Source organism: Salvelinus fontinalis, chromosome 20, assembly GCF_029448725.1.
Source record: "Salvelinus fontinalis isolate EN_2023a chromosome 20, ASM2944872v1, whole genome shotgun sequence".
NCBI classification, from domain to species: domain Eukaryota; kingdom Metazoa; phylum Chordata; class Actinopteri; order Salmoniformes; family Salmonidae; genus Salvelinus; species Salvelinus fontinalis.
The window spans coordinates 43,956,501-43,976,400 of NC_074684.1; the positions used below are offsets into that span (position 1 = coordinate 43,956,501).

At 43.2% G+C, this 19,900-nt stretch overlaps 1 protein-coding gene across 1 annotated transcript; it reads right to left on the reverse strand.

Annotated features, from left to right (window-relative positions):
- Window positions 1–549: 549 nt before the first annotated feature.
- On the reverse strand, window positions 550–6,827 carry baalcb (BAALC binder of MAP3K1 and KLF4 b). The gene is made up of 4 exons (XM_055873454.1): window positions 6,675–6,827; window positions 5,145–6,090; window positions 2,286–2,479; window positions 550–1,631 (listed from the first exon to the last, which is right to left on the reverse strand). Exons 2-4 carry the CDS (start codon window positions 5,329–5,331, stop codon window positions 1,449–1,451), a joined length of 564 nt encoding a protein of 187 aa, XP_055729429.1. The 5' UTR covers window positions 5,332–6,090; window positions 6,675–6,827; the 3' UTR covers window positions 550–1,448.
- Between the last annotated feature and the right edge of the window lie 13,073 nt (window positions 6,828–19,900).

A 19,900-nucleotide genomic window follows, 5' to 3' on the forward strand; every position in this document is an offset into this window, starting at 1 on the left:
CACCTTTAACTGCTTTTTTCTTATTTGCCAATCAGATTCATTGTGTATTGTTTAAACGTATCTGTAACCAATCAGATTCATTGTGTCTTGTTTAAACTTATCTCTAACCAATCAGATTCATTGTGTTTTGTTTAAACGTATCTGTAACCAATCAGATTCATTGTGTTTTGTTTAAACGTATCTGTAACCAATCAGATTCATTGTGTTTTGTTTAAACTTATCTCTAACCAATCAGATTCATTGTGTATTGTTTAAACCAAGTAAATCCTAAGCCATTGATAACAAATTCATTGTTTCAATTGAATTAGAATGTATAAATTATATGAAGATTTAAAAAAAAAATGTATTTCACCACCGTCTGCTACACAGAGTTTTCGTCTAAAACTTTCGGAGAATTTCATTGAGAATCTGCTGATGCTACTGTAAGCATCAAATAGATCAGGTATGGGAAACTTTGACTGGGGTGGGGGCCACAACAAATCTGAACTCATTATTTAAATTCGGGGGGAGGGAATTTATCTGAGGGCCTTCAAAAGTGTGTGTGGGGGGGGGGGGGGGGGGGGGGGGCATTCCTGCACTAGAAGAAGGATTTAAATAATCACACTTCACAAGTCAATCCGTTTGAAACTAAATTGTCTCTCTGATTGAATCAAGCTCTGTTCATGTAGAGCTCTATATACTAGATATATAGTGGCATGACCTCTTAATCAAGCCATTCAGTCACTAGTTAATAAAGTCACTCGTTTGTAAAGTCACTAGCTAGTTCATAAAGTTTTGTTCACAAAAAAGTGCCTATTCATTAGAAGACGTACCTTCTTGTAAAACATCGCACTCTAAAAACGTTTTTTCATCCCATCAAGACCAAACAAACACTGCCCAACGAGTTGCCCATAGAAATACTAAACATATACAGTACATTGCAAAACTAGCTACTTCAAGACACGTTTTCTGTTTAGGAACATTAGTTTATGTTATGTCTTCAATATGGCCGATCATTCAGCCGCTACAGTGCAGTTCAGTTCATACCAGGTCAAAGTTATACTTAACCTTTTAATTTTTTTATTTTATTTTTTTACATCTTGGTCCCAAGCCCAGTTTATAAAAGCATTAATCTTTGTTAGACAAAGTCACAAACTCTCTCATCCTAACAGTATTTGGTGTCATGTCCGTAGAGGTATCTTGCTTATCAGGTCTGGGTCCCAGGCAAGATAGTGGGACCAATTGTGCCACGGATTCAAACCCTCTATCTCTCTAAAATCAAATCACTCTCTTTTTCATCCTCGTGAACATCAAACAGCATTTTGGTATTATTGTCTCTCTCTCCCCCCTCAAAGTAAAGTCCATTCAACGATACAGTCTATCTCACAGCGTTCATTGTCTTTCCAAACCACACTTTTGTCATTAGCTTTGTCCCCTTGTTACCCCTCAGACCTCAGTGTATCACAGTGTTATTCCCTAATGTTCCTACTACGTGCTTCAGCCACGTCCTTCAGGCCTTCTACAGGCTTCATGACCTCGAAGGTGGTGAGGGACTTCTCCTTAATCTTCCCACTCTTGTCCACGTGTCTGATGCTCTGTGTCACTGTGATGGTTACCTGCTTAGTGGACATCCTGTTGTCTTGCCATTTTGTCTGTGGGGGGGGGGGGGGGGGGACAAGGGTAACTCTTTATGAATGTGGTATATATGTGGTATATACAGTACCAGTCAAAAGTTTGGAAACACCAACTCTTTCAACAGATTTTCTTTATTTTTTACTATTTTCTACATTGTACAATAGTAGTGAAGACGTGCCTTGAATTCTAAATAAATCACTGACAGTGTCACCAGCAAAGCACCCCCACACCATCACACCTCCTCCTCCATGCTTCACGGTGGAAGTGTTAACCGAAACAAGAATGCTTTATTACATTGTGGGTAAATCTAAAGTATTTTGTCAATGAATCTCATCCTCGACCTCTTCAACTTCAGAGGGAAGAGAAAAGTGTGTTTTGAACAAGGACCTTCTCCTCCAATGCTGGTTCCCATTTTGAGAAGGAGATGAGAGAGAATCGAGGAAAATACTTTTAAGATTCACCCATTGACTTACTATTCCCTCAGTGATAGAGTTGACTTACTATTCCCTCAGTGATAGAGTTGACTTACTATTCCCTCAGTGATAGAGTTGACTTACTATTCCGTCAGTGGATAGAGTTGACTTACTATTCCCTCAGTGATAGAGTTGACTTACTATTCCGTCAGTGGATAGAGTTGACTTACTATTCCCTCAGTGATAGAATTGACTTACTATTTCCTCAGTGCGTAGGACGCTCCTTCTCTGTACTGTGACAGGTGAGGGCTGAAGCGCCTGGTGGAGGGAGGGCAGTATTGCAGGATGGGCACTCGCCTTTACATTGTTCAGTCCTGCTTCAGACATGTCAGAGCACACCTGCAGATAGGCCTGGGCTGGGGCAGGCAAGCCGTCTTCAAAGAAATCTGCATCTAGAAGAAAACACCATTAATGTCCCCCTTTATCTACCAGTCTCTTGTGACAGGTGCAGTCGGCTCCCAAGTGGCACAGCGATCTCAGTGCTAGAGGCATCACTACAGACACCCTGGTTCGACTCCAGGCTGTGTCACAACTGGCCGTGATCGGGAGTCCCATAGGGCGGTGCACAATTGGCCCAGCGTCGTCTGGGTTTAGCCTGTGTTGGCTGCCATTGTAAATAAGAATTTGTTCTTAACTGATTGGCCTAGTTAAATAAAGGTATAATATTACACTCTAATCTCGGGTGTTGATTGGGTTCTGGGTGCAGTGATTGCACTCAAACCTCAGGCGTATTCAAATCTTACCCTACAAGGTCCGGAGCCTGCTGGTTTTCGTTTCTACCTGATAATTAATTACACCCACCTGGTGTCCCAGGTCTAAATCGGTCCCTGATTAGAGGGGAATCACCCACCTGGTGTCCCAGGTCTAAATCAGTCCCTGATTAGAGGTGAATCACCCACCTGGTGTCCCAGGTCTAAATCAGTCCCTGATTAGAGGGGAATCGCCCACCTGGTGTCCCAGGTCTAAATCAGTCCCTGATTAGAGGGGAATCACCCACCTGGTGTCCCAGGTCTAAATCAGTCCCTGTTCAGAGGGGAATCACCCACCTGGTGTCCCAGGTCTAAATCAGTCCCTGATTAGAGGGAAATCACCCACCTGGTGTCCCAGGTCTAAATCAGTCCCTGATTAGAGGGGAATCACCCACCTGGTGTCCCAGGTCTAAATCAGTCCCTGATTAGAGGAAAATCACCCACCTGGTGTCCCAGGTCTAAATCAGTCCCTGATTAGAGGGGAATCACCCACCTGGTGTCCCAGGTCTAAATCAGTCCTGATTAGAGGAGAATCACCCACTTGGTGTCCCAGGTCTAAATCAGTCCCTGATTAGAGGAGAATCACCCACCTGGTGTCCCAGGTCTAAATCAGTCCCTGATTACAGGGGAATCACCCACCTGGTGTCCCAGGTCTAAATCAGTCCCTGTTCAGAGGAGAAAAATAAAATGAAGGACTACAACTAGCTCCAAGGTTTAGACTCAGAGATAATGCATCAACAAAAAACTTTTTACTCCGTGGATTCAATGTTTTTCTCTGGTGTTTGTAAATAGGAACCCATCACAAGCATAGGCTACTGTATCGCTCATGTCGGCAGATTCACCACTGACTATGTGAAATGAGAGATACAAAGGGGCAGCGTACATTTTTTTGTTATTGTTGAGAAAAAGTTAATTTTCAACAAATACGCAGCCAGGTCACCTGTGATTACAAGTCAGTATTCGACGTCCATCCATGTCTGAGGAAGTCGGGAGATGATGTGGAAACCGGCCACTAGGGGCAACAGTGAGCGCTGTTAAATTCAAGTAGGTTTCAGTTTTGCCAGGGATGGCAGATGGGCATAAGCATCTACCTCTGCTTCTGTTGCTAAAATCCAGAAACGTTCAAATCCAGAAAGAGAAAGTTGTTTTTTTGCATTTTTGTTTTAAGTTTATCCCAAACCTTAACACTTACCCTTAACCATTCGTAGTTAATGCCTAACCTTAAGATTTTCGTATTTAATTCCTAAACTTAACCTTAAACACTTTGAAATTTGACGTTTGAGAAACACGGATGAACGTCAAATTCTGACGTGAGACTGTGAGAGCTAGTTGAAACACCAGTACTCGGTGCATGGGTTAGTCACATCTGCACTAAGTGAATGAGTCATGCAGCCTAAACATTGTTTTCTTGTTACACATGATAATGGATCTCCCTTAGTGACCACTAAAATACTTACTATTTCCATGGCAACTGGAGGCCCTTTGGCAATGTTTTCAATCTTTGCTGGCTTCAAACTCATTCCACAGAGGGCCTAGTGTCTGCTGGATTTAGGTTTTTCCTTTCAATTAAGACCTAGACAACCAGGTGAGGGGAGTTCCTTAATAATCAGTGACCTAGACAACCAGGTGAGGGGAGTTCCTAACTAATCAGTGAAACAACCAGGTGAGGGGAGTTCCTAACTAATCAGTGACCTAGACAACCAGGTGAGGGGAGTTCCTAACTAATCAGTGACCTAGACAACCAGGTGAGGGGAGTTCCTAACTAATCAGTGACCTAGACAACCAGGTGAGGGGAGTTCCTAACTAATCACTGACCTAGACAACCAGGTGAGGGGAGTTCCTTACTAATCAGTGACCTAGACAACCAGGTGAGGGGAGTTCCTAACTAATCACTGACCTAGACAACCAGGTGAGGGGAGTTCCTTACTAATCAGTGACCTAGACAACCAGGTGAGGGGAGTTCCTAACTAATCAGTGACCTAGACAACCAGGTGAGGGGAGTTCCTAACTAATCAGTGACCTAGACAACCAGGTGAGGGGAGTTCCTGACTAATCAGTGACCTAGACAACCAGGTGAGGGGAGTTCCTAACTAATCACTGACCTAGATAACCAGGTGAGGGGAGTTCCTAACTAATCACTGACCTTAAGTGAGGAGTGAAAACCTGCAGACACTCGGCTTCTCTGTGGAAGGAGTTTGACACGTGTGCCCTACTGTACATAGTGCAGTACTTTGGACCAGAGATCTATATAGCAAATAGAATGGCGTTTCAGATGCAGCCTAAAGCCGAACCAGGTATGTTCTCTTACCAGGTGTGATGGTTTTCTCAGAGACGAAGCTTTCCGATGAATTCTCAGAAGGGATATCCATACTCTGTATGGAGGAGAGTGGGATGTCTGTGTCTGTACTAGTCAGCCAGGTAGACTCTGTCTCCTTGGTCCAGCTCTCCAGGTACCTGGGCTCCAGAACATCAGTCCTGCTGCCACCACACCCCATGGTGCCTGCTATAGTTCCCCCTACTTAGCAGGGCGGAAAGGTGCAGACCAGGTTCTCCCCAGACAGAGAAAGAGGAGAGAGAGACCCAAACGGTGGGACTCTGGCTCTTGGGTCTCTCTCAGACAGAGACAGGAAAATGAAGAGACAGACAGGTACCTCCTCTCAGCGGGCGCAGAGAAGGGAGGGATCAGAGCTGTGGAACTGTGTTTCAGAGGTGATTTGGAATCCCACTCTCTTGAAGAGATAACCCTTACTGAGACTTGTAAGTCCTGATGTTGTAACCCTAAGCTAACTCTGATGTTGCCCTCTGACCTTTGGTCTAATGGGTTGGTGAGTCAGCAGGACGCCTGGATGTCCTCTTGGTCTAATGGGTTGGTGGGCCAGCAGGACGCCTGGGGTTGATTGCAATGTACCAAATACATGAGATCTAAGAAAAGAATCTGCCAGATGTCAAGGAATCAGCAGGAGGTGCAATCCTCTCTCAAGGGGAAGGTTGAGGTGGTTTGTAGTGGCATTCACTACCAGTACCCATTTGTTAGATTTTCCGCCATTTTCTTTAAATCACTTCAGTTGATTTTGATTCAGCAGAATTGTTGGGGTCTTTTTTTTTCTTCTACAGATTCCTGTTCCTCTGCAGGTGAAGTAGAACACACAGTGGGCGGGTCTTACATCTCACCTGGTCAACCTCTGCGCCTGCATTGTCAACACCCCATTGGTCCAATGACATATCAGTCTGTCGGGGAGCCTGAGGGGTTTTGCCTAGGGACAGGATGGAGAAAGCATGTCAACTGTGCATGTCATTTGTTAGGCATAAGAAAGTTGCATCCTGTTGTGTTATTAGCTGCTGTTTTTATGATTTAAATTAAATGACTCAAGCCACTCGGACACGGAAAGTAGGGTGACTGGCATCTTCATTTATTGTTTCCATGTCTAATATTTGGCGTGTTTTTGGACGTTTTTTGTGCAAAATGAAAATTACTGTTGGGGATTTTGAAATCACACTGACATCATAACCAACTGAAATGCCATATATATATATATATATATTTTTTTTTTACCAATGTATCGAAATTACTGTATGCGTTAGCATGTATTGGCACACGCCTGTAATAACAGTACGATAACACAGAGCACCACATCTATGTCGTTGTGGGCCATAATAACATCACAATAAATCAATGACGTTTCAATAGAAAATTAGACAGATGCGACTGAAGAAGAATTTAAAAAATATGAACGTGAATGTCTAATATTCAGCTGTACTCTATAGGCTACCCTTTTCATGTGTTCATCTGATATAAAACGCAATAACAATAGTCCTGCGGTTGCATTGATTTACTTACTATTCACGGACATCCACCGGTTTCCTATTTTTCCGCCTAACCTCCTCTCATCCCTCCTTTCAGAGCGAGTAGCCTCCCACCAGAGCCAGTAAAACCATTGGGTCAACAATGACACTCCCCCTTCGCCGTGTGTGTGTGTGTGTTTGTGTACGCGCGCGGGGGGCTAGCGCTCGCAAGCGTGAACGAGCCTTCCCTTGTGCGCGCATATTAGTGCTTGTAGCCTATTTGAACATCGATAGCAGAAATGCCACGTCATCTGCAGTCTCTTGATTCGTGTCTCACATATTCTCCCTAATGGGGCTATAGTGAAAAAACATACTGTCATTTATCTTGATTGAAGCATCACACTGGATTATATTTACAATGAGCACTACAAGTAATTACATTGTAATGAATTGCTCTTTGAAAAATATATTTTTGTATTCCTTATTTTACCTGGGAGCTCAGAGTACATTGGAATTCAAATCGACTGAAGTAAAAGCATGTCATGATGCTGGATGTATAATCCCCGACACACCTACTCTCTGCTCACTGTGAGGCATCTGTGTGTGAGTCAGATGTATTGTGTCATGCTAAAGAGATGAGGTGCATCCCAAATGGCACTCCATTCCCTAAATAGGGCACTACTGTTGATGAGGCCCATAGGACTATGGTCACCAGGGAATAGGAGGGCGTTTGGGAAGCTCCCATTATGGTCCTTGTTCCCCTACACAGAATAAAAGGGTTATTCGGCTGTCCCCATAGGAAAACCCCTTTAAAGAACCCCTTTTGGTTCCAGGGAGAACTCTTTTGGCTTCCATGTAGGACCCTTTCCACAGAACTAAAAAGGGTTCTCCCTGGAACCAAAAAGGGTTCTCCCTGGAGCCAAAAAGGGTTCTCCCAGGAACCAAAAAGAGTTCTCCCTGGAACCAAAAAGGGTTCTCCCTGGAACCAAAAAGGGTTCTCCCAGGAACCAAAAAGGGTTCTCCCAGGAACCAAAAAGGGTTCTCCCAGGAACCAAAAAGGGTTCTCCCTGGAACCAAAAAGGGTTCTCCCAGGAACCAAAAAGGGTCCTCCTAGGAACCAAAAAGGGTTCTCCCTGGAACCAAAAAGGGTTCTCCTTGGAACTAAAAAGGATTCTCCCTGGAACCAAAAAGGGTTCTCCCTGGAACCAAAAAGGGTTCTCCTTGGAACTAAAAAGGGTTCTCCCTGGAACCAAAAAGGGTTCTCCCTGGAACTAAAAAGGGTTCTCCCTGGAACTAAAAAGGGTTCTCCCTGGAACTAAAAAGGGTTCTCCCTGGAACCAAAAAGGGTTCTCCCTGGAACCAAAAAGGGTTCTCCCTGGAACCAAAAAGGGTTCTCCCTGGAATCTCACTGGAAGTCGATCTATAATATAATCTATAATATAATCTACAATATAATCTACAATATAATCTATAATATGATCTACAATATAATCTATAAAGTCGATCTATAATATAATCTACAATATAATCTATAATATAATCTACAATATAATCTATAATATGATCTACAATATAATTTATGAAGTCGATCTACAATATAATCTATAAAGTCGATCTATAATATGATCTACAATATAATCTATAAAGTCGATCTATAATATAATCTATAAAGTCGATCTATAAATGGATAACAAAGGAGATACAACTCTACACTCTTCGATTTTCTTTTACAGTTGACCAAGAAAAACATACAAAATAATGTATCTTTCGTCTCTCTGTGTTTCATACATTTCCTTCAATTTGCTGAATGTATCTCACCGGCTAAAGCATCCGAGCGAACGAAACAGCGCCCCCTCAGTCTCAGTATGTGTAGCGTATCTATCTGAAGCTGTCTGGCCAGAAAGAGTATGACATTGTTGTCGCCTGTGGCATTGAATGCAAGGGAAGCTAGCGAGTATTTCGCCTCCTTTGATATTTTTATTTTTGTATAATGATATTTTTATTTTTGTATAATAGCGAATCAGCATTGAACTAAACTAAGTGAGCTCAGCTATGAATGGTCCTAGTGCACAAAAAAAAATTAGAAACCAGTTTGGATTTGGCTTCAGACCAATCACATCACAAGCCAAACGTCAGAAAAAAACTTGCATTGTTGTATCTTGTTGTGTTGTCTTCATCCGGTGGCTAGCTAGCTCCCTTTCCTAAATTAGCCATGGATGGAGATAGGGATCTGAACTTGTGGTTTTACTTAATTCTGGCCAATGATTATAACGGCGATTTTGATCCGACCATAAATTCATACATTGTGCCTCTAGCCTGAGAGGATGGAAGTTCAACATGTAGTATGCTAATGTTAACTAGCTGGTTTGGCGTACCATTGACCATGAAAGGAAGTTAGGCTAGCGAGCAAATATTTTAGCCAGGTAGCTTAGGACAACAACACATAAAGTATGTACTGTATGACAGAGTCATAGAATGTTTAGGAAACAAGAAAAGAGAGGAGGACGTCATTGGCATTTCTCTACAAGTAGGGTGAGTCAACATGTTTTTCTAATTGAACGTACGCACACAGAAATCAGAACCATGGACAGCCAATCGTTTTTGGTATCTTTTAGTTGTCACTGTCACTAAGCATAGGTGAGATGATGCTTGAAATGTTGAAGCTGAAATGGTGCAGGAATAGTGGAGGCAGCTCCTGTTTTCTTTGCGACTTGTGGTAACTCTCCGTGGTTCTAAATCAATAGCTGTTTAGTAGTCCGAAAATGTCGGGATAATTACCTTGCTTGACCATGCTGTAGGTAAATATGTTTTGTGGACTTCACCGGACAGAGGTTGCTCTCCGGTTCTCCTTCACAAAAATCCCGACAGCTGATGTTCTGAAAGAGCTGCAAAATCTGGATCCCTACAAATCAGCTCAGCAAGACAATCTGGACCGTCTCTTTCTAAAATTATCCAACAAAATTATTGCAACCCCTATTACTAGCCTGTTCAACCTCTCGTATTGTCTGAGATCCCCAAAGATTGGAAAGCTGCAGCGGTCATCCCCCTCTTAAATGGGGGAGACACTCTAGACCCAAACTGTTATAGACCTATATCCATCCTGCCCTGCCATTCTGAAATCTTCGAAAGCCAAGTTAATAACAAACAGATCACCGACCATTTCAAATTCCACCGTACCTTCCCCACTATGCAGCCTGGTTTTCGAGCTGGTCATGGGTGCACCTCAGCCTCAGATATCATAACCGCCATCGATAAGAGACATTACTGTGCAGCCGTATTCATCGACCTGGCCAAGGCTTTCGACTCTGTCAATCACCGCATTCTTATCGGCAGACTCAATAGCCATGGCTTCTCAAATGACTGCTTCGCCTGGTTCACCAACTACTTCTCAGATAGAGTTCAGTGTGTCAAATCAGAGAGCGTGTTGTCTGGACCTCTGACAGTCTCTATGGGGGTGCCACAGGGTTCAATTCTCAGGCCGACTCTTTTTTCTGTATATATCAATGATGTCACTCTTGCTGCTGGTGATTCTCTGATCCACCTCTACGCAGACGACACCATTCTGTATACATCTGGCCCTTCTTTGGACACTGTGCTAACAAACCTCCAAATGAGATTCAATGCCATACACCACTCCTTCCATGGCCTCCAACTGCTTTTAAATGCTAGTAAAACTAAGTGCATGCTTCAACCGATTGCTGCCCGCACCCGCCTGCCCGACTAGCATCACTACTCTGGAAGGTTCTGACCTAGAATATGTGGACAACTACAAATACCTAGGTGTCTGGTTAGACTGTAAACTCTCCTTCCAGACTCACATTAAGCATCTCCAATCCAAAATGAAATCTAGAATCGGCTTCCTATTTCTCAACAAAGCCTCCTTCACTCATGTTGCCAAACATACCCTCGTAAAACTGACTATCCTACCGATCCTCGACTTTGGCAATATCATTTACAAAATAGCCTCCAACACTCTACTCAGCAAATTGGATGCAGTCTATCACAGTGCCATCCGTTTTGTCACCAAAGCTCCATATACTACCCACCACTGCGACCTGTATGCTCTCGTTGGCTGGCCCTCACTACATATTCGTCACCAAACCCACTGGCTCCAGGTCATCTATAAGTATTTGCTAGGTAAAGCCCGCCTTAGCTCAGCTCACTGGTCACCATAGCAACACCCACCCGTAGCACGCGCTCCAGCAGGTATATTTCACTGGTCACCCCCAATGCCAACACTTCCTTTGGCCGCCTTTCCTTCCAGTTCTCTGCTGCCAATGACTCTAACGAATTGCAAAAATCACTAAAGCTGGAGTCTTATATCTCCCTCTTTAACTTTAAGCATCAGCTGTCAGAGCAGCTTACCGATCATTGTACCTGTACACAGCCAATCTGTAAATAGCCCAGCCAACTACCTCATCCCAATATTGTTACTTATCCTCTTGCTCTTTTGCACCTCAGTATCTCTACTTGCACATGATCATCTGCACATCTATCACTCCAGAGTTAATGCTAAATTGTTATTATTTCGCCTCTATGGCCTATTTGTTGCCTTACCTCCCTACTCTTCTACATTTGCACACACTGTACATCGAGTCTTCTATTGTTAATTTGACGGTACGTTTGTTTATGTGTAACTCTGTGTTGTTGTTTTTGTCTCACTGCTTTGCTTTATCTTGACCAGGTCACGGTTGTAAATGAGAACTTGTTTTCAACTGGCTTTCAACTTGTTAAATAAAGGTGGGAAAAATACAACATTTGTTCCGTTCCTGCCATTATTATGAGCCGTACTCCCTTCAGCAGCCTCCTGTGGTCTCTTTAGCATTTGCCATAATATTAAATTTTCTGAGTGAGAACGAGCTTTTGCAAAAATATTTGATTTTCTGAGTGAGAACTTCACTATAATGTCCACAAGAGGACAGCCACTGTTCAATTATGTTGTTATACCAGAGTTCTGCACTGGTTGGCTGGATATTTGTAACACACACACACACACACACACACACACACACACACACACACACACACACACACACACACACACACACACACACACACACACACACACACACACACACACACACACACACACACATATTTTCATACAGTATCTCACTTATCAGAAGAAGAAATACATCTCAGCAGTGTGAATCCTATAGAATCACTGGTTTCAGATTTACGTAATGAACTACAGAAGAGATATATCAAAACAAAAGATATGCACCTCACTTTGTGTGTGTGTGTAGATATATGTAGATATATTTTCACAGATATTTAGCGTAGTTATATTTTCACAAATATTTAGTTTAGATATATTTTCACAGATATTTAGTGTAGATATATTTTCACATATATTTAGGGTAGATATATTTTCACATATATTTAGTGTAGATATATTTTTACATATATTTAGTGTAGATATATTTTTTTACAGATATTTAATATTCATGATAATTCAGACCTCTCTAAGGACGTGGCAACAAACCAACCTGTATCTACACACATTGATGATTGATGGATAGGTAACAGACGGTGGAATGCAGTATAGGATTGAAGTATTTTTAGTCCCATATTTGGTCATGGGCTAGTCTGGGTACCAGTCTGTTTAGTCATGCCAATATTATGTAGACTGGCAACCAGGTTAGTCATGCCAATATTATGTAGACTGGCAACCAAGCTAGTCATGACAGTATGATGTAGACTGGCAACCAGGCTAGTCATGACAATATTATGTAGACTGGCAACCAGGCTAGTCATGACAATATTATATAGACTGGTAACCAGGTTAATCATGACAATATTATGTAGACTGGCAACCAGGTTAGTCATGACAATATTATGTAGACTGGCAATCAGGTTAGTCATGACAATATTATGTAGACTGGCAAGCAGGCTAGTCATGACAATATTATGTAGACTGGCAACCAGGTTAGTCATGACAATATCATGTAGACTGGCAACCAGGCTAGTCATGACAAATAATGTAGACTAGCAACCAGGTTAATCATGACAATATTATGTAGACTGGCAACCAGGCTAGTCATGACAATATGATGTAGACTAGCAACCAGGTTAGTCATGACAATATTATGTAGACTGGCAACCAGGTTAGTCATGACAATATTATGTAGACTGGCAACCAGGTTAGTCATGACAATATTATGTAGACTGGCAACCAGGCTAGTCATGACAATATTATGTAGACTAGCAACCAGGTTAGTCATGACAATATTATAGTCTGGGTACCAGTCTGTTTAGTCATGCCAATATTATGTAGACTGGCAACCAGGCTAGTCATGACAATATTATGTAGACTGGCAACCAGGTTAGTCATGCCAATATTATAGTCTGGGTACCAGTCTGTTTAGTCATGCCAATATTATGTAGACTGGCAACCAGGCTAGTCATGACAATATTATGTAGACTGGCAACCAGGCTAGTCATGACAATATTATGTAGACTGGCAGCAGGTTAGTCATGACAATATTATGTAGACTGGCAACCAGGTTAGTCATGACAATATTATGTAGACTGGCAACCAGGCTAGTCATGACAATATTATGTAGACTGGCAGCAGGTTAGTCATGACAATATTATGTAGACTGGCAACCAGGTTAGTCATGACAATATTATGTAGACTGGCAACCAGGCTAGTCATGACAATATTATGTAGACTGGCAACCAGGCTAGTCATGACAATATTATGTAGACTAGCAACCAGGTTAGTCATGACAATATTATGTAGACTGGCAACCAGGTTAGTCATGACAATATTATGTAGTCGTTACAAGTACAGTCCAGCTTCAAGTACAGTTCTGTCACCTTCCTAGTTGTGTTACAGTGAATCCAGTCGTAGAGCTCTGGAACCTTCTTTTTTTTCTTCTACGTTTGGCCTTTATGACTTTGAACATATGGCTTGTGGCTAAAAGTCTCTCTGCAACAGATAAGTCTCAAGGCTTTTTTTTTTTTTTTAACTTCAAGGCTCTTGTTACTTTCGAAGCTCACGCTGTGTTTTCACGTGTGTGTTTGCCAACAGACACGTGTGTCTGAATGATGCTTTGAGCATGACAGTTTATTTCTGTTGGTCATTACTCATCAGAGCTTTGCTTCAAACAGCTGGGGAAGTTTGATAGCAAATAATATGCATTTCTCTACTGATTTATGAGTAGGCTTTGGCAGCGGGAGAGGTACGGGGTGGCCAGGGAGGAAGGGGGAGGAGAAGGAACGGGGGTAACGTCATGCTCTGGCTCAGTCTGTCAGTGTGCAGGAGAAAGACAACAACCAGTGGAGTGCAAGCCTAGTACGGCAGGCTGAGTTATGGAAGACATAAGTAGGATCGTTTAAGGCTGTGGTGAACTAAGGAGGATAGTTTGGGGTTGTGGTGAACTAAGGAGGATAGTTTAGGTTTGTGGTGAACTAAGGAGGATAGTTTAGGTTTGTGGTGAACTAAGGAGGATAGTTTGGGTTTGTGGTGAACTAAGGAGGATAGTTTAGGTTTGTGGTGAACTAAGGAGGATAGTTTAGGTTTGTGGTGAACTAAGGAGGATAGTTTGGGTTTGTGGTGAACTAAGGAGGATAGTTTAGGTTTGTGGTGAACTAAGGAGGATAGTTTGGGTTTGTGGTGAACTAAGGAGGATAGTTTAGGTTTGTGGTGAACTAAGGAGGATAGTTTAGGTTTGTGGTGAACTAAGGAGGATAGTTTGGGTTTGTGGTGAACTAAGGAGGATAGTTTAGGTTTGTGGTGAACTAAGGAGGATAGTTTGGGTTTGTGGTGAACTAAGGAGGATAGTTTAGGTTTGTTGTGAACTAAGGAGGATAGTTTGGGGTTGTGGTGAACTAAGGATGATAGTTGGGGGTTTGTGGTGAACTAAGGATGATAGTTTGGGGTTTGTGGTGAACTAAGGAGGATAGTTTGGGGTTTGTGGTGAACTAAGGATGATAGTTTGGGGTTGTGGTGAACTAAGGAGGATAGTTTGGGGTTGTGGTGAACTAAGGAGGATAGTTTGGGGTTGTGGTGAACTAAGGAGGATAGTTTAGGTTTGTGGTGAACTAAGGATGATAGTTTGGGGTTGTGGTGAACTAAGGATGATAGTTTGGGGTTTGTGGTGAACTAAGGAGGATGGTTTGGGGTTGTGGTGAACTAAGGAGGATAGTTTGGGGTTGTGGTGAACTAAGGAGGATGGTTTGGGGTTTGTGGTGAACTAAGGAGGATAGTTTGGGGTTGTGGTGAACTAAGGATGATAGTTTGGGTTGTGGTGAACTAAGGATGATAGTTTGGGGTTGTGGTGAACTAAGGAGGCTGTGTCCCACACAAACCTAAACTTGTAGGCCTATTTTATATGGAAGTCAGACTGGCACCCCCCCCCCCCCCCCCCCCCCGGTCCCCCCCCCACCCCACCCAGTCCTGAGGGAGTTCCATGGATGGTATAGAGGATAATGGAATCAGTACCATGAGGAAGACACAGGGGAGAAGTGTTTCAGAACATTATTCAGTTGTTCTGCGGCTCATATCGTATCTGTGCAGTTATGCTCAAAAAGAGTCCCCCCCCCCCCCACCCCCCCCACCCCCGTCTCGCTCCAGTTTCAAAGAACCCCTCCCTGAGCCTGTGTCTTTAAGCAAAATAGCACCAAGTCTGGTTTCAAACCGAACGCAACTCATCAGACGCTGATACTGTCACGGGAGATGGTCGTCTCACTTCTGTAATCTCCTCACTTCTAAACGAGTATCCAATTTCCTCACTTCTTAAATGAATAGGAACCAACAGCCCAAAAGAGAGGGATAAGAAGAGGCGTGGACAGCTGTCCATGATAACATCTAGGCTATGTTCTTCTTCGTCAACGTCGTCCACTTCAGTCTTTTGTGCAGATAGATACAATACGTTTCTGTTTCTTATCAATCAAGACCAGCTTTGGTCTACGAGACAATCTGAGAAAAAACAGCCCTAGGCTTTATTCCAAATGGCGCCCTATTCCCTTTATAGTGCACTACTACCAAGGTGTTCTGGTCAAAAGTAGTGCACCGGTGAAGTATTCGATAGGGTGCGATTTGGAATGTAGTGCCTGAACTCAGATAGACATCTCCTGATCCGCTCGCCTCGTGTCCGCTCGTCGCTTGCTCCCAAATCCATCCGCAAATCACGGATATTGTTCCCTGTTGCCAGGCCGACCAGAGGCGCTGCCTAAATTGGGATTTACCCGGGTCAGGGGTCAATTACAGCTCCACCAGACGTCTTCTGGCAGTGACACGCAACAGGAGGACCGGCGGACACTCGTGGTCCTGCGGAGGGAGCCATGGAAGGAGACAAGCACACACCACACCACACCCACACACACACACACACACTCACACTCACACTCACACACACACTCACACACACACACACACACACACACACACACACACACACACACACACACACACACACACACACACACACACACACACCTCCTCATCCATCAGGGCCCATAGCTAATGGGCCGTCTACTTCTTCATTTCATTAGAACAAAGTGGTGACCTGCCGTCCAACATCCTGCCAGAGATCCGTCTGTCTGTCCAGCTACCCTGACAGCTACCCTGCCGTCGAACCACCTGCCAAAGACCTGTCTGTCTTTCCAGCTACCCTGAAAGCTACCCTGACACGATTGCTTCCACCAGGACAGACGCTAATGGAGGGAGATGGTTTCCATTGGGTCTAAGTTGCCATAGTAGATAATCGAATGGAATATGATGTCGATAAGAATCGGACAAGTGTCAATAGTTGCTGATGTGTTCAGTGTCTGATTGTCTTGGGGTCATATCATCGCTGTAACTGTAGGCTTTAGGATATCCTCACACATCTTGCCCACATCCATACAGAGCACTGACAAAGGATCTAGGGGATTAGCAAAATTCGTGACTTGTAGGCAAGCAGATGTCAAAATGTCGGCAGCTGAAGCCACTAACAGAAAAACAACATTTAATCGACCAACATGGGACATGCCACTCTAACGCCGATGAACAAAACGACTAGCGGGCCATTGATTACTGATAGTGGGCCATTGATTACTGATAGTGGGCCATTGATTACTGATAGCGGGCCATTGATTACTGATAGCGGGCCATTGATTACTGATAGCGGGCCATTAATTACTGATAGCGGGCCATTGATTACTGATAGCGGGCCATTGATTACTGATAGCGGACCATTGATTACTGATAGCAGGCCATTGATTACTGATAGCGGGCCATTGATTACTGATAGCGGACCATTGACTACTGATAGCGGGCCATTGATTACTGATAGTGGGCCATTGATTACTGATAGCGGGCCATTGATTACTGATAGCGGGCCATTGATTACTGATAGCGGGCCATTGATTACTGATAGTGGGCCATTGATTACTGATAGCGGGCCATTGATTACTGATAGCGGGCCATTAATTACTGATAGCGGGCCATTGATTACTGATAGCGGGCCATTGATTACTGATAGCGGGCCATTGATTACTGATAGTGGGCCATTGATTACTGATAGCGGGCCATTGATTACTGATAGCGGGCCATTAATTACTGATAGCGGGCCATTGATTACTGATAGCGGGCCATTGATTACTGATAGCGGGCCATTGATTACTGATAGTGGGCCATTGATTACTGATAGCGGTCCATTGATTACTGATAGCGGGCCATTATTTACTGATAGCGGGCCATTGATTACTGATAGCGGGCCATTGATTACTGATAGCGGGCCATTGATTACTGATAGCGGGCTATTGATTACTGATAGCGGGCTATTGATTACTGATAGCGGGCCATTGATTACTGATAGTGGGCCATTGATTACTGATAGCGGACCATTGATTACTGATATCGGGCCATTGATTACTGATAGCGGGCCATTGATTACTGATAGCGGGCCATTGATTACTGATAGCGGGCCACTGATTACTGATAGCGGGCAATTCATTACTGATAGCGGGCCATTGATTACTGATAGCAGGCCATTGATTACTGATAGAGGGCCATTGATTACTGATAGAGGGCCATTGATTACTGATAGCGGGCAATTCATTACTGATAGCGGGCCATACGTGGGTCACAGTGAGTCTGCAACATCACAATCCCACCAATCAGGAAAGATGTGACGTGACCCCATTGGATTGGAAGAGGTGAAACATTGCCATCTACCATGACATGTCTAGCAGTCTGAGTATTATAGAACCAGTGGACCCCATACTGTCTCTCATTATAGATACCAGTGGACCCCATACTGTCTCTCATTATAGATACTAGTGGACCCCATACTGTCTCTCATTATAGATACCAGTGGACCCCATACTGTCTCTCATTATAGATACCAGTGGACCCATACTGTCTCTCATTATAGATACCAGTAGACCCCATACTGTCTCTCATTATAGATACCAGTGGACCCCATACTGTCTCTCATTATAGATACCAGTGGACCCATACTGTCTCTCATTATAGATACCAGTAGACCCCATACTGTCTCTCATTATAGATACCAGTAGACCCCATACTGTCTCTCATTATAGATACCAGTGGACCCCATACTGTCTCTCATTATAGATACCAGTGGACCCCATACTGTCTCTCATTATAGATACCAGTGGACCCCATACTGTCTCTCATTATAGATACTAGTGGACCCCATACTGTCTCTCATTATAGATACTAGTGGACCCCATACTGTCTCTCATTATAGATACCAGTGGACCCCATACTGTCTCATTATAGATACCAGTGGACCCCATACTGTCTCTCATTATAGATACTAGTAGACCCCATACTGTCTCTCATTATAGATACTAGTGGACCCCATACTGTCTCTCATTATAGATACTAGTAGACCCCATACTGTCTCTCATTATAGATACTAGTGGACCCCATACTGTCTCTCATTATAGATACTAGTGGACCCCATACTGTCTCTCATTATAGATACCAGTGGACCCCATACTGTCTCATTATAGATACCAGTGGACCCCATACTGTCTCTCATTATAGATACTAGTAGACCCCATACTGTCTCTCATTATAGATACTAGTGGACCCCATACTGTCTCTCATTATAGATACTAGTAGACCCCATACTGTCTCTCATTATAGATACCAGTAGACCCCATACTGTCTCTCATTATAGATACTAGTAGACCCCATACTGTCTCTCATTATAGATACTAGTAGACCCCATACTGTCTCTCATTATAGATACTAGTAGACCCCATACTGTCTCTCATTATAGATACTAGTAGACCCCATACTGTCTCTCATTATAGATACTAGTGGACCCCATACTGTCTCTCATTATAGATACTAGTAGACCCCATACTGTCTCTCATTATAGATACCAGTAGACCCCATACTGTCTCTCATTATAGATACTAGTAGACCCCATACTGTCTCTCATTATAGATACTAGTAGACCCCATACTGTCTCTCATTATAGATACTAGTAGACCCCATACTGTCTCTCATTATAGATACTAGTAGACCCCATACTGTCTCTCATTATAGATACTAGTAGACCCCATACTGTCTCTCATTATAGATACTAGTGGACCCCATACTGTCTCTCATTATAGATACTAGTGGACCCCATACTGTCTCTCATTATAGACACCAGTGTCTGTGTTCTTCTCTGTAAAACATTTTAATGGAGATTCCAGGATCAATAGTATCCATTACATCCCGATGGAAGTCATTTGAAAAGTCCTGATTCTCTTTTTATTACGATGGAGAGAGAGAGAGAGAAAAAAACGTCTGAAAATTGCTGACCTCTGCGCTGACTAAGACTGTATAAGAGAGGAAAAGGGAGGGTCGTTAAAAGTCATGTTTTACCTAAAGAGCTGAATCTTATTTCCATAATCATACCATCCCGACCTGGCAGATTGATGTCATCTTCTTTAATACTGAGGAAATAGCCAAAAGATGGGCCCTAACACCCTGGTTTCCTCCCTCCCTTCCTCCCTCCCAACCTCGGTCTCCATTTTTTTCCCCCAGACTTTTTAACGTTGTTCAGGGTCGGTCGCTCCCATGAACGCAGCTTCCACACTTTAAATGTTTCTGTGTTTAGTTTTTAATCCCTCTAAACACACAATATGCTAATTCTATCAGAGACTGTTCCAGAAATGGGCATTAGTGGAGGCTTACTGCCGCAAGGAATCTGTATGAGTGGGAGTATTAGTATACATGAAGTTTCTTGGAAAACAGACACTTTCGTTTTAGGGAAATGAAGTTAGGAAGCTCTCACAGAACAACAACAACAACAGCAACAACAA